The sequence below is a fragment of the Osmerus eperlanus genome, chromosome 2 (genome assembly GCF_963692335.1).
Source record: "Osmerus eperlanus chromosome 2, fOsmEpe2.1, whole genome shotgun sequence".
Lineage (NCBI taxonomy): Eukaryota > Metazoa > Chordata > Actinopteri > Osmeriformes > Osmeridae > Osmerus > Osmerus eperlanus.
The window spans coordinates 9,494,403-9,510,467 of record NC_085019.1 but is presented as its reverse complement, the minus strand read 5'-3'; the positions used below and the strand labels follow the sequence as shown (position 1 = coordinate 9,510,467).

Below are 16,065 nucleotides of genomic sequence, written 5' to 3'. Positions count from 1 at the left end.
TTGTGTATTCCCCACATCATTTTGACATTCAGAGGAACTCCGCAAATACAAAGCCTGCTCATATTGTGATGTCAATTGTCCCAGGCTTGTGTAATTGCAGCCATTGTAGCCTTGATGATTTGGGAATCTGAACTTGGCACAGGTTTTCTATTGCTAATCTATTGCTATTTCTATTCTATTTAGAGCAGCTTCCTAATTTTTCTGTCCTTCTAGCAGTCTACAGAAGAAACAATACAGTGGGTGTCCATAGCAACTGGCTGTAGAACCGATGTCTTGATCAGCCGGAGAAGTTTGGTGTGTGTATAGAGTGGTTTCACACACTTTTTACCTTCAGTAATTACACTGTTTTCTTTTTCTCCTACCATACACGAAGGACAACAATATCCCTTTCACACATGCACAGGTACACACACAGAAATATTTGAATTATCCAGGTTGTGTTTCAGATCGCTGAGTGTGATGTCATGTCTGTATCGTGATCGGTGTTGACAGAGATGGACAATGGTTCCACTGTGGCACCTCCACAGGTGACCTCAGAGCCTCAGGGGTGACCGTCAAAGCCAGCGGGCCTGCTACACTGAGGGGATGGTGACGTTATGGGAACGGCCCAGCACTGTCACACTGGTGACCCAAACAAACAGCAGGTCTCCCAGGGCAGCAAGATAGAGATAGATAGAGAGATAGATAGAGAGAGAGAGAGAGAGAGGTGGGGGGGGGGGAAGGAGATGGAGAGAGAGTGGTTGGGGGGGGGAGATGGAGAGAGAGTTGGGGGGAGGAGATGGAGAGAGAGTGGGGGGGAGGAGATTGGAGAGAGAGAGAGAGTGGGGGGGGGGAGAGAGACAGACAATGTACTGTCATTATCCATGAAGCCCTCCTATCAGAGGTCATCCAAGGACTATGTACCAGGGGAGCTCTGTTTGAAACACAATGTTATCTCTCCCAGCTAAGAGGAACACACTGCAATCTAGCATGTTTTAGTCAGGAAGGGGGTTGGGGTGGGGGGGTTAGGAGAGAGAGAGAGAGAGAGAGGAAGAGAGAGGAGAGAGAGAGTGAGAGAGAGAGAGAGAGAGAGAGAGAGAGAGAGAGAGAGAGAGAGGAGAGAGAGCTCTCTCGCCTCGCCGAGCGCTCTCGTCTCGTCTCTTCGCTCTCTGAGGCGAGAGAGAGAGAGAGAGAGAGAGATCTCTCTTCTCTCTCGTCTCTCTAAGAGAGAGAGATGAGAGGAGAGGAGAGAGAGAGAGAAGAGAGAGAGAGAGAGAGAAGAGAGAGAGAGATGAGAGAGAGAGAGAGAGAGAGGAGAGAGAGACTCGAGAGAGGGTCCTCCTAAGTCGAGAAATTCGAACACTCAACACACATCCACCCTCCAGGCAAGCCAACCCCCCCCCCCCCCCACCACATGCCATTTCCCAACCTCCTGCCTTTCTATGCTGTTCCAGTAGGCACAAACACAGTATCCCTGGTGATCAGAGACACACCCCTACACTCTCACACACACAGCCAGGAACTGATGGAAGTCAACTTTCACATTGAAACTCGTCAGCTTTGGACAGGCCTTGCCCTTCTGGGTGTGTGTGTACATGCATGTGTGTGCATGCATGTGTGTGTGGGTGGTCTGTGCATGTCTACTTGTCAAGTGGCAGCATTGGTTCTTTGCTAAACACCTATTACAATGGTTTATGCTGTTTCTGTCAACTGTTTTCATGCAATTCCCCCACCTATAGTGCGTATCAGGTGTTGAGAGGTGATTCCATTTCTGATATCCTGCCTGATATATAGGGGGGTCAGATGGCTTAGCGGTTAGGGAGTCGGGCTATTAATCAGAAGGTTGTTGGTTAGGGCTTGGGCAAGGCACTTCACCCTACTTGCCTCAGGGGGAATGTCCCTGTACTTACTGTAAGTCGCTCTGGATAAGAGCGTCTGCTAAATGACTAAATGTAAAAAATGTAAATGATATCCTGTCTGATATTCTGTCGTATATCCAGCAACAGGCAGTCTGCTCCATGCTGCTGGGATTGAAATCACTGTGCTCAGAGTTATCACAGCTTCATGTACAACTTAAGACCAAGGACCTCTTAGTCAGTACCCGCATGTCTATAGAAAATAGAAGATTTCCAATTGATCTTTTCTTCTGTTTCTACTGTGTGAAAATGTCCAAGGCCTGAGTTTCTGACAGCATGCAGACTACAGTACATACTGTACAAACTCGAGAGTTGAGGTTATCAAACAAATCCCTGTTCTGTTTCCTGTGTACTAGTGTTGCACACTCCATCTTTGAGTTCACTCTCCTACGTGGTTTCACATTCAGTTCAGAAAAAGTTTGCTGTGTTCCAACAGGCCAAGAACATCGAGTATCATTTGAAAAGAGAGTAATAAGGAGACTAATAAGGTCCTAACAGACACACACATGCACACACAAACACACACACCATCTTTCACCTTCTGTGAAGAACGGTGACCTTAGAATGGCCCTGCGTCTGTGTTTTGAGATAAGACCTCCAGTTCTCGGCTGGGCTGGACCTCACCTGGAGCTGCTCTCCCTTTTACTCACCACAGAATAGAGAGAAGAAACCCAGCTAGCCTTCTGCCACACAGAGATTAGCAGGCTTCTATTCTACCTCTTTTATCCCGATGCCTTTTCGCTTCCTGCCTTTCGCTGTGCCACGTTGCCATTGGCTGAGCCATGTCTGCAGGGAGGAGATAAAGTCGTCTGATTGGTCGAAGTAGTGAGGTGATGGTTTGCGATTGACGAGATGTGAAATGAAAATCTGTCACAGGTCAGGGCTGTTTGTTCGATGATGGTGCCAAGATAAGATTGTATGCCTGGTGCGTTGCAGTGTCTGGAGATGCTGACATCTCGTCAGGTGGACATGCAAATGTTCATCGCTGACGGGTGCAAGGAGGCCCTTTTGGAGGAGAAGAGGCGCTTCTGCTTCCTGGTGGACAAACACTGCACCTTCTCTTACCAGACAGCTGCCTTTCATGAAACGGTAGGTTGTCTTTCCCAGGCTCCTGCCCCCCAGGCTGCTAAGAGCCTCGGTGCTCTATGACAGGGCTTCTGTGGCCTGGTCCCATTTCTATAGCTGCTTTTCTCAACAAGCCCACTTCGAAGAGTCTTAGGCCACAGGTACAATAATGTCCCCCAACCCCACTGTAAGAACGCTGAAATGGAAGGTTCGCATTTTTTTAACTTGATTTGCACAACAGTACATATTGTATTCAGAGAAGTAGCCAAAGACATACTTCAATGTGTGTTCATGTGTGCTTGTGCCCTCCCCCAGGCCAAGGACATGCTGTCGGGGAAGCTGACCTCTTGGCAGGAGAAGTGCAGCGATGCCACCAACGTGCCTGACAGCATCATGACCATGATCGAAGGCCTGAGGAACTCTGTGCCTGTCACCCCACTTCCATCCCCCGCCCCCTCCCGACGCAGCCGGGTGAGGGAGACAGACGGGGAGACATGGAGACAGAGGGAGAGAGACAGACAGGGAGACAGGGAGACAGGGAAACAGAGGGAGACAGGGAGACAGAGGGAGAGAGACAGACAGGGAGACAGAGGGAGACAGAGGGAGACAGGGAGACATAGGGAGACAGAGGGAGAGAGACAGACAGGGAAACAGAGGGAGACAGGGAGACAGAGGGAGACAGACAGGGAGACAGGGAGACAGAGGGATAGAGGGAGGGTAGAACAAGGGAGAGAGAGGAAGAGAGGGAGGGAGGGTAGAATGAGGGAGAGGGAGTGAGATAATAGAAATTACAGGGCTATTTTCAAATCCAGAAAGTTGCTTCCCTCTCCTTTCCCCTGTTCCCTCTCCTCCTTTCCTCATAACTGATATGCTTGTGGATTGTTCTTGGGCTGCATTCCATTTAGGAAAGATTCACCCTTACCTTCTACCCTTTTCCCGCTGACCATGGTCAATGTGTTGTCTCCTGGGTGTAGAGCAACTCGGTGGTCTCCATGCCCCCGCCCCCGGCCCCGGCCCTGAAGGCCCAGACCAGCCCACTGGCCGGCATGTTCGCCAACAACCCTGTCACCCCCATCCCCCCAAGCACAACTACCACAAAAACAGCTGTAGATGAGAAAATCACAGGTACGCATAGGAGTCTAAATGTCAAATGTTTTTGTCTGTGTTTGCATGCGTGCGTGCGTGCTACTAACAAAGCCCTCCCTGTGTCCAGACTATGGGGACAGCGAGGACAGCTCCATGTCCAGGTCGGTGTCCATGGCAACGGGGCTCAACAATATCGTGCGGAGGCCCCGGGTGCGGACAATCTTCCCCCATACGGCGGCTGGCAATGCCACCCTGCTGAGCTTCGATGAGGGTGATGTCATCACACTGCTCATCCCAGAGGAGAGGGACGGCTGGCTCTACGGAGAGCTGGAGAAGACCAAGCAGTGAGTCAGGCGCTCGCACACACACGCACACACATGTGTCGTCCTATGTGTACACACATGTTCACTCACAAACACATAGAGAACCAGAATGCACCAATACACAGTATATTTATACACCTGCAAAGACACACTAAGCAGTGCCTCTCCCACATCCTCTGTCCTGCATATCTTGTACATGATGCCCATTTCAATAGCCTGTTAAAACACACTCTCTCTTCACCAGCCTCCGGCTCCCCCCCCCCCCACCCTCTCTCTCTAGTCCACATGTACACAGTAATCACTCCACCCCCCCACCCCCACCCCGCCCAGCCCTGCCAACCTCAGCTCCCCCCAGTCCTCAACCCTCCTTCATGTCCACATGTACACAGTAATCACTCCCCCCACCTCAGCCACTAGCCCTGCATCCCCCCCCTCCAGCCCTGCCTCCCTCGCCAGCTGCTGTGGACATGTGTGCTTCAGCTGATGCTGGTCGTGCTGCCCACTGATGACCAGGGCCCTCTGAGCTTCCCTGCCCTGCCAGGCGCCTGAGGGGGTGGCTGGATGGAGGGGAGAGGAGGAAGGGAGAGGGGGGCAGAGAGAGAGACAGAGCAGGATTGATGCAGGAAGAAAAGAGGGGCATGGAGAAAAATAGAGGATGGAAGGTTGTCAGCAACACCACCTAATACAGTACTGGATATAGACTACAGTACTGGATATCGACCACAATACTGGATATAGACCACAGTACTGGATATGGTCACCATGGTTGCCGTAACATAGAACCAATGAGTTGTCAACAGTCAGGTCGGTGTGATGATGTCAATGATATCATCAGACACACCTATGCTCTGTCATGGCTCGGCTGAGCGATAATGTATCCTGGCAACTGGGCCAAGCAACAGTGGATTATATACAGATACAAACAGATATCATGTAAGGGAGAGAGGTATCACCACATACCTTTCCACCTAAGACACCAACATGGCCGCCCCCAAAAAAGTCTCATTGTTACTAACACTTAACAAGTTAAGTGTTAGTTTATAGTCTATCCCTGTATATAAAGCTACAGTTAGATTGACCACAACTGTGATTGTTGTAGCTTAAGGGAAGTTGATATGGTATCTACCCCTGGTGTATTTTGTCCTAGGTAAACATAGGCTGACCGCACCCGCTCTCCAACTCCTAATGGCTCAACAGGATTGTGTCATTCGAAAGCAGTAGTGACATACTGATACTGATGGAACGTTCTGTACGTAGATCCGCCTTGAGAACCTCAGGCACTCTTTGGAGTGGGTGATAAGCAGCAAGGTTTCTCCGAGTATTACGATTTTTAGCTGAATTGTGATGGAACATGAGAGTATGGGTCTCCAATGTGTGACACTGCATCTCTGTCATCCCCTTCTAAGATGGACTTGACACAGAATGTGTGTGTGTGGCAAAGCGTGTGAGTGTGTGTCAGTCTCTGTGGAACACCTTTCAACTCCACCAATGATTTTTTGGTCAGTGCCAGAACAAGGAAATTTATTTTATTTTGTTCTTGTCTTTTTCCTTAGACATCACGGTAAATAGTTGAGTTCACGCCTCGTAAATCGCAAGGGGAAAACAATTTAACTCTTACTAAATGGAAAAACTTCTGTGTTATTGAAGATAAAACCTGCATCTCTCTCACCTTCAGCTCATTTTCCATCAAAAGTAGAGGAGGAAAACCCAAATGTGATCAAACCCACTGCAACGCAGACAATGTTGAAATAATGCTACTGTCAACCACCAAGCAGAGTAACAGGAAATGGAGTGTTTGGTATTCAGGGCTGTGCTCTGATTGCTTCCCATTTCCCACAGAGAGGCGCCCATCATACTCTGCATCTATCTGCATTAGAGACCCCACACCATGCAGCTGATTACAGGCTTTATTCTGACGCCACAACAAGCTTACTAATGGCAGCTATGGAGAGGCTGGAGGCTGTTATTGGTTAACTGGGCCCGGGTCTCTCCTGTCTGGAGGGCCTCTCCAGTGTTTGAGATGGAGGGCTGTTTGAGTGTGGTACGCAGGTGAACAGCAGAGTACCCCCTCTCAATCATTGGGAGCCTATTTATCCTGCTGTTACTGGTGAATGAGTGGAAAGAAGAGCTTGATTTCATTGCGATGTAATATCTGTCTCATCCATGTTCTCTCTCTCTCTCCTTCTCTCTCGTTTTCTGTTTGTCTCTTGTTGTCTGTCTGTCTGTCTGTCTCTCTCACTCCCTTCCTCTCTCTCCTCTTTCTCCCTTTCTCTCCCTCTCTCTCTTCCCTTCTCTCCCTCCCTCTCTCTCTCCCAGGAGAGGCTGGTTTCCATCATCCTATTGCCGTGCATACTCAGAGCCCATAGTCAACAACAATCGGTAAGGAGATTTCTCATATTCTGAAGGAGGAGGGGTCAACTGGAAGACTGTTGTATTAATATTACAAAGTACATGAAATCTCGATTATCTCACTACCTTAACAAATACTAGTTGATTATGGGTTAAACCAGAGCACACACGCACGTACGCACGCACACACACACAGGTCTCACGTTACACCCAGATGTAATTTCCTAGTGTCTACAGCAGTCAGCAAGTCTGTGATGGCCTTTAAACCAGAAATGACCTTTATTGCTTCTGTAGGCAGCGCAGGCCTGATTTATACATTGATATACTGAGCCGTCCTACAGCCATGAGCAGTACTGCAATATACACACATCGGCTCCATTACTAACTTCTGGAGTAGTTTGAGTGCAATATGAGGTTTGGTTAGATTTATTTCTAACCCTGTAAATTAAGCCCTATATATCTAACCGTAAGTAGTTTGTTTGCAAGATGAGTTTATAGGGTTAGGTGAGGTTTATTTCTACCTCTATATAATAATACGGGTGGATGAAATCAAGCATTCTGATTGGTTGAGAGGGAGTTCTGGGGTGTGCATTATTGAGCGATAAAGTACTGTGCGCCTTTTTACATTTACCTTAAAAGGGAATCGTTCCATATTAGTGCGCACTCAAAAAGTAACTGTACAACAGTGGCGGCGCCAGATAATTTTTCATGCAGGTGCTGAGGGGGTGCTAGATCATTGACAGGGGGAGCTGCGCAATTATATATATATTATATAGGCCTATATTATATAAATACTATCAGGGCCAGAGTGGGACCCATTTTCAGCCAAAACCAGCCCATCCCCACCAGGGGCCGAGGCATACGTTTAACATTCGGGGCATAACCCAAATTTAGGACCTAGTCAAGGTTTGGATGTGAGCTGAAATCGGAACTTCACATTAATGCGAGCACGCAAGCGAGATATTTTGCATTAATTTCAGTGCACAATAGGTTTTTGAGCTTTATGTAATATAAACATTACGTTGGACTCTTTGTTATATTTTCTCGAAATTACAACCCAAATTTTTACCTGAAAGATTTGGGGCTTTTGAGAAAACATATTTTTCCCACACTTGCAGGAACCTAGATTTCTGAAGTGACAGATCTTTCTTTTTTTACCTGTCTTTTTCAGTTCCTCCTGGCATCTTTTTCCCATCCATTTTATTATTTTGACATAATCTTAATCTTGCAAACTCCCTCCACAACAATAAATGATGGTTTAGGGTCTTGGTACACGCACCTGTGTTTGAGAAAGAGAGCATGCGCGACAACTGAAAACGGCACTTTTTAATGCACGGTCTGATCATGCGTTTATTTAGATTAAAACCTAGTGTAGCCTATTAGCTTACTTATCAGTCACACAGTAACAAACTTAACACAAATCGTTTTATTCGGTGTGTGAAAAAACAAAGACAAAGCAGGCGATCTGCTGGCACAATTTATGAGCGGCAGAGCGGGCAGACCGGGAATTCTCCCGATGGCCACTCCGGGCCTGAATACTATTACTAAATGAGCAATATTTTAGGGGGTGCTATCGGGGTGCTTTTGTCTTTCTTGGGGGTGCTGAAGCACCTGCTAGCCCCTCCCTAGCGCCGCCCATGCTGTACAAGCTGAGGAGCGTTCCATATTGGTGCGTTATCAAAATAACGCGACCGTTATTAGTTGTCATTTCAAGCTTGACAGTAATCACATCAACAACATGTTTCATGTTAACTTCGATCTTTTTGGGATGATTCAGGAGGGCATGCTCTTATAGACAAAAAAGAAATTGAGGTCTTTGAAATGTTGCGCAACGAAAGAAACACTGTTTGCCAAACTAAGTGGGCAATTAACTGCTTCACCAACTGGTGTGAAGAGGTGGGGAAAACCGTAGACCTGAAGACCATAACCAGGGAAGAAATGAATTACATACTGCGGGATTTCTACGGCACTGTGCGCAATGGAAATCCAATCAATATAACCAAATCTTAACAACAGCCTTATTCTATCGAGTAACTCGTAACTATAGTATAGCCTATACCCAGTGCCTACATTTGAATGATTTAGAATGTTTAGGCCTAATGTTTAAATTAAATATTATTTTATTGAAAGTGTCCCATTGTCATTGTTGTTATTTTAAAGGCAACTTTTATAAAATGAGCATTGAGAATGAATGAGATGGTGCGAGATCTAGCTAGGCTAACAAACGTGAAGTTCACAATGCTGTTTGTCCGTTGCATAGCAACAGCCACACGTACGGGACTATTTTCTCTCGGCTACTGAAATGGATACACAACGTTTGTTGGCTATAACTATTTTTTGCTGAAAGACAGCTTACTATTTATTTACTATTTATAATTTCGCTGGTAACCGTATTATAAAAGCAATAAGGTACTCGAGGAACACGTACTTTATTGACGATAATGTACTGCCTCGAGTACCTTATTGCTTAATTAACCCCCCCCCCCCTCCCCCTTTTCTTCCTCTCTCCAGCGTGGGCACTGCCCCCCTGCGGAGTAAGAGTGTGGTCAACCTCCACCACCAGGACACGGAGACAGACGAGGCCACCATGGTCCTGCCCCCACCCGACTACATCAACTCCCCCACCCACTCCCCCGCCACCAACAACAAGCAGCACTCGCCCACGCCCTCCGCCTCCTCCTTTAACTCCGCACCAGACAGAACGGTCAGTCCGTCCAACCGGACCTCCCTCGCTCTCTCCCTCTAACTCTCTCCCTCTCGCTCTCCCTCCTTCTCTCCCTCCCTCTCTCTTTCTTTCTCTCTCACTCACAGTTGTTTTGTCTCTCCCTCATTCCCCGATCCTCCTTCCCCTTCCTCTGCTTTTCTCTCGTCTTCACCTCTCTCTCCCTCTGTCCTCCTCTCCTCCACTCACACCATCAGGCCACACCTGATAGGTCCATTAGCTGCTTCAGTGTGGTGTACCCTGCCTTATCTAAGCAGGTGTACAGTGTGTGTGGGGACCGTGTCAGGTGTGTTCCTGCACTGGTCGGAGTAACACGAGAGTACTATTATTAGTGCAGCAGTTTTCAGGGGCCTGACATTTACAAGTGTGACAAGCGCTGATTATTCTGGTCTCTATTTGAGTCTCTGTAGTCTCACGATCGCTAAACACATTTGTTGAATGATGGTTCTAGCTGCTGTATTGGACCAGTTGAGTTTCAGTCATGCTGTCTGGTGCTGAAGATTCACATTGATTTTAATTGTCAACATGGTCTCTCATGTGGCTGTGAAAAGATCAGTCTGAGTGTGATGATGGTGATGGGGTGAACACGATGATGATGATGAACTGGAAACACACTGCTAAAGAGCATAAGTCCAAATCAGCCAGTCCTGACAGGAGCATGGAGAGGATTCGCAACCTTGGGGTTGGCACCTCTCTGAGAAAGAAGCTGTTTTTTTACTGTCGCTAACCTTTTGAATAACACGGAACCTTCTAGTAAAGAGTGCCTGAAACGACATGTTTGCATGTATGCAAAGACGGCCAGCTAAGCAAAATTGCGGTGAAACATGCTTCCTCCTCCTGACTGGATGGAAATGAGGGTTGTGACCCCAATTACCTGCTGCTGTTGGCACAACACATTTACTAAGAGAACTGGAATAGTAAGAACAACTGTATAAAGTATACACATACTGTATTAGTATATACTGTAATATTCCATTACTCTGATATTTATTCTTAAATCCCAAATCATTTGAAACTACCAGATGTGAACTTCATATGCTCTAAAGCTTCCATCCCAAAAATTGTCAGATTTGAATAAATATGCTTATTAAAACCTCAATCTACCCCTGCGGGTTGATAATACAGTCATAGTGCACTTCCTCTAGGTGGATGGTCTTTATCCAATGGACTGTGCTGTCTGTTACTGACACTGCAGGTAAAACTACACAGTCATCTCAACATTATTGGAAAGGCAGCTGATGTAACATGATACCTTAAATACTCTCAAATGCCTTTCAGAGAGCTCTGCCCCGAACCGGTCACTATGGATGTCATGTGACACACCATATGATGGCTACTGTACTGTGAGTACTGAGCTGTACTTTACCTGAGGCCTGGTTCCTGGATAGACGTCCTGTTAATCACAGACAGGGAGGGAAGGGAAACATAAGCTCTTTATACACCAGACACTGTGGGACGACACTGACAGCCACACACACACCCACACGTACTGACACACTTGTTTTCTATCTCCGCTCTACAATATTGGGGATATACTGTACAGTATATACTGTGCACAAACATTCACACACATATCCACGCACACTTACTGCTCAACAGTGATTATGGCGCACACGCACACACATACATACATTGTTTTGGTGGGACTGATTTGTGATGTTTGGCCTGGGAGAGGTTGAATGGACAGACTGTGTAAGAAGATCCACCTCTCTTTTCTTCCCCTGCTGTGAAATATTCATGAACCTCATGGTCCAGGGTAATGGGGTACCCTGTGCGTGCGTGTGTGCATGTGTGTGTGTGTGTGTGTCCAACTATCTTGTCAGGTGCACATCCGGGACATGGCTTGGACTTGGTCTGCTGATGGAATTCCACCCTGAGTGAACCTGACACCTTCCCCCTCCCTATGATCTCTCTTCTAATTCCCCAATCCAATTAATTTCCCTCCCTCCCCCTCTTTTCCTTTACCTCCATTCCCCCTTTCTTACTTTTCAATTTCTTTCTCTGTCCTATTTTCTCCTCATTCTCTCTTTCCTGGTATCAATCTTTCTCTCTCTCTCTTTCTCTCCCTTCCTCACCCATATCTTCCTCTATCTCTCCAACTGTCTTTCTTCATCACTCATTTGTCTCCCTCCCTCATCTCATGTCTACCTCTGTCTCTCTGTAATTCTGTAATGTTCAGGGGTAAATAGGGGTCAGTGCATGAGGAGCCTATCCTCCATTGTTACGACCCTCCCTGACTGAACCGAATAAACTAAGGCTTTCGATGTCTAGGGGCAAAGGAGGGACTAACAACCAGCAAACCAGCAGCCAACATGAACTCCAAACGAAGGTATATGTAGACAACCGTGCGTTTTATTTTATGAACAGAAAAGGCGTCACAGGAGAAAAAGGGGACCATGAACGGTGCCAAAGGAATGAAAACAATAAAAGTGCTAAACACCCTGCCTAACCCAAATAATGCCTCTCTAACAAAATTACAAAGGGCGGCACCGTTCCTTGCCTAGTGAGTTTAACAAGGGAGTAAGCTGCGTGATGGCAGTGTATGCCCATGGGCGGCTTACCTGTCCCCTCTTTCCTGTGAACAACCAAACGAACAACACTAAAGGCAACAAAACACGGGGACTTGCTACCGACAGAACATACATGTGCACACAAGACAGAATGCGGATGGCTGCCTCTCGTTCCAAAGACGGTTCCGGGGTTTTAGAGGCTGCGAGGAAGACGGACGGGATCGGGATTGGACGAGATCCGGAACAACACAGCCAATCGCGGACAGACACCTGCGGACAACGACAGGGAGAACAAAAAGGGGGAGGGGCAAACACGATAGGGCAGACGAACAATACACAAAAGGCCCACAGGCCGTAACACTCCCCCCCATAGAACATAACCCACGGGTTATGCCGTAACAGCAACACGTAGCCATGCACATTAAACCACAACTGAACATAAACAATGCACCTCAAACGAGAACGATTAAACACGGGAGAGGGCGTCTGCAACTACGTTTTCCCTACCCTTTTTGTGACGGATAACTAAGGGGAAACCTTGTATTAAGAGGGCCCAACGCATGAGCCTGTGGTTGTGATTGTACATGCGCTGGAGGAAGACCAGAGGATTGTGGTCTGTAAACACCTCAATAGGCTGAGAGCTGGAACCCACATAGACCTCGAACTGTTGTAGGGCCAGTAGCAGGGCCAGGGTCTCTTGCTCTATGGTGGAGTATCTAGACTGGGCCATGGAGAATTTCCGGGAAAAGTAACAGACAGGGTGATCAATCCCATCTGCGTCTTCCTGGATCAGTACGGCTCCCGCCCCCAGAGCACTCGCGTCCACCTCCAGCTTGAAGGGCCTGCTAAAGTCTGGGGCAGAGAGAACAGGAGAGCTACACAAAAGGGCTTTGACAGTGGCAAAAGCTGACTCGCACGCATCAGACCAGGCAAACATCACCGATGGGCTCAGTAAGTCGGTGAGCGGAGCGACAACGGTGGAGAAGTTGCGGCAAAACCCCCGATAGTAACCCGCCATACCCAGGAAACGACGGAGCTCTCTGCGCGTGGTGGGTGGTGGATACGCTTCTATTGCGGACACTTTTGCGGACACCGGGCGCACCTGACCGCGGCCGACCTCCTTCCCTAGATAGGTGACAGTAGCCATCCCGAAATCACATTTGGCTAGGTTCAAAGTTAGGTTGGCCTGAGCCAAGCGCTCGAAAACCGTTCGCAGTGTTGTGACATGCTCCTCCCAGCTCTGGGAGTAAACCACCAGGTCATCCAAGTAGGCGGTGCAGCACTGCACCTCTGACAATACAATATTTATAAGTCGCTGGAAAGTGGCCGGGGCGTTACACATCCCGAAGGGCATAACGGTGTACTGTAGGAAATTGTCGGGGGTAACAAAGGCAGACATTTGGGAAGCACGGGGAGTGAGGGGGACCTGCCAGTATCCCTTTAGCAGGTCCAATTTGCTGACGTATGTGGCAGCCCCTATAGTGTCAACACAGTCATCGATACGGGGCAACGGGAACGAATCCGGTATGGTGACTGCATTTAGCTTCCGGTAGTCGGTGCAGAACTTGAAAGTCCCATCTGGTTTGGGAATCAACAGGCATGGAGAACTCCATGGGCTGGAGCTGTAGGTGGCCAAGCCATTCTCCAAAAGGTATCGCACCTCCTGCTTCATAACCTGCCGCTTGGTCTGGTTGACGCGGTAGGCACGTTGTTTAAGTGGCAAAGCCCCGCTAACATCAACGTCGTGTTCCAACACAGTCGTGCGGGAGGTTACATCAGAAAACAGCCCAGTGAATCCCCGGATCAAACTTATCAAGTCGACCTTCTCTGCGTCGTCCAAATGCTTGAGGTACGTTGGAAGAGAGCGCAGCACTGACGAGTTGTCGAGCCGGGCTCCTTGCTGAGGTAGCCGGCGCAACAAAGACACATCATCCTCAGAGTCGTCAATAACCACGCTCAACACCGGCACGACTGGGGCCGCGGGCTCCCTGGCATGGAACAACTTCAACATGTTTACGTGACATACCCGTGACTGCCGCCTGCGATCGGGCGTCTTCACTACATAGTCCGTCACACTGAGCTTTTTCTTGATGACGTATGGGCCGGAGAACCGGGCAGAGAGAGATGAACCTGGTACTGGCAACAACACCAATACCTCGTCACCGGGTTTTAGGTCGCGCAAAACAGCCGCTTCGTCGAAGCGCTTCTTCATTTTCCCCTGAGCAACCTCCAAGTTCTGTCTAGCCAGGTCACACGCTCCGTGCAACCGTTCCCTGAACCGACTAATGTAGTCAAGCACAGGACGGGGACCCTGAATGTGGGACATAACGTGGTCCTTCAATAACTTCAGCGGACCACAGACAGTATGACCGAACACAAGCTCAGCTGGGCTGAACCCCAGCGACTCCTGTACGGTCTCTCTGGATGCGAAGAGCACAAAAGGCACGCCTTCGTCCCGGTCCTTGCTTATATCTAGACAGTACTTTCTTAGCATCGACTTGAGTGTCTGATGCCACCGCTCCAACGCACCCTGGCTCTGAGGGTGGTAAGCGCTGGAAACTTGGTGCTGGATGGCGAGCGTCTTCATTACCTGGGCAAACACCTTGGACAGAAAGTTCGAACCCTGATCTGTTTGTACCACCTTAGGTAGACCAAAGGTGGCAAAGAACCTGGTCAGGGCAGAAACAACCACCTTGGTCGTTATTCTGCGCAGAGGGATGGCCTACGGGTAACGGGTGGCAGCACACATTATCGTTAGCAGATACTGATTCCCAGACCTCGTTTTCGGTAGCGGGCCAACGCAGTCAACTATGACGCGCTCGAACGGCTCTCCCATCACCGGGATAGGGCAGAGCGGAGCGGGAGGAACAACCTGATTTGGTTTTCCGGTTATTTGGCAGGTTCGGCAAGTTCGGCAGTGCCCTGCTACATCTTTCTTCAGACCCGGCCAAAAGAAATGCTGTAGTATTCGAAGGTACGTCTTAGTGACACCCAAATGCCCTGACCAGGGCAGGTCATGAGCAAGGGTCAACACATCCAACCGAAAAGCGAGTGGCACTACTATCTGAAACACCGAACTCCAACTCTCATCCTCCCCTTTGTGGGATGTCCATTTACGCAACAGGAGCCCATCCTCCAGGAGATATCCAGTATCCTGCCCCCTAGCTTCCACCCGGTCTACCACTGACGAAAAGCAGCTGGCCAAAGAGGGGTCTTCTCGTTGCGCACGCACGAAGAGCTCTCTGGACACAGGAAACACTTCCCTCGTTACTTCAAGGGGGCCCGTGTGCCTCCGGTCAGTGCTACAGGGGGACAAACCAGCTACACTGTCCTCGCGGAACACGGGGCCTAACACTGTGTCGTCCAAACCAACCGCTACATCACCCAGCCTACGAGACAGTGAACGCGTCACCACGCATGCCGGAAACACAGAGGAAAGCGAGCTCTCCTCGGGTACTTGTGGGACATCAAGCACTTCTAACACTGGCAGCACTCGACCCCCTGCAATGTCGTTCCCCAGTATCAGGGAAACCCCGGCTACAGGGAGCGTTGGCTGTACCGCCACTCGGAACCGTACAGTGACTAGTTTGGTCTTCAAGTGCACATAGTGTAAAGGCACCGGCACGTAACCCATCTCAATACCCTGAAGCAGGACGTTGTAGTGGCATGAGGACTCAACAGACCAGGGCAGCACACCCGAGAGAATAACGGACTGCGCTGCTCCCGTGTCTCTCAGAATCTGAACGCTAACACGCTGCTGGTCATCGTCGGACAGAGAAACAGAGCCGGTAAAAATGAAGGGTTCGAAACCACTAGGTGGGGCCAGGGAAGGGACCGGACACAGGGGTTTAAGCAAGCCCACAGGCTTAGGGTGTTGGTCGGGACGAGGAGGGACCGGTCTCCGCTGTAGCTTCATACAGTCGGCTATAACATGACCTGTTCGATGGCAATAGTAGCACTCCCGCTCTCCACCTGTGCGGCGAGGTGGGGTGGTTGCGAAACGGGGGCTGTGCGAGGGCGCAGCGCCCCGGGTGGCCGGCTCTGTAGCAGGGGCAGGGGTGAACGCTGTCTTGTGGGTAAGAACGAACTCGTCAGCCAAAACCGCAGCTTGGGCC

At 49.1% G+C, this 16,065-nt stretch overlaps 1 protein-coding gene across 1 annotated transcript in view; it reads left to right on the top strand.

The window, feature by feature from the left end:
• baiap2l1b (BAR/IMD domain containing adaptor protein 2 like 1b) overlaps positions 1–16,065 on the top strand; it is a 34,120-nt gene that overhangs the window by 14,030 nt on the left and 4,025 nt on the right. Inside the window, 6 exon segments of the mRNA XM_062452101.1 lie at positions 2,832–2,984; positions 3,276–3,431; positions 3,935–4,085; positions 4,174–4,390; positions 6,686–6,748; positions 9,230–9,422. Of these exon segments, the coding sequence (XP_062308085.1) occupies positions 2,832–2,984; positions 3,276–3,431; positions 3,935–4,085; positions 4,174–4,390; positions 6,686–6,748; positions 9,230–9,422 (933 nt within the window).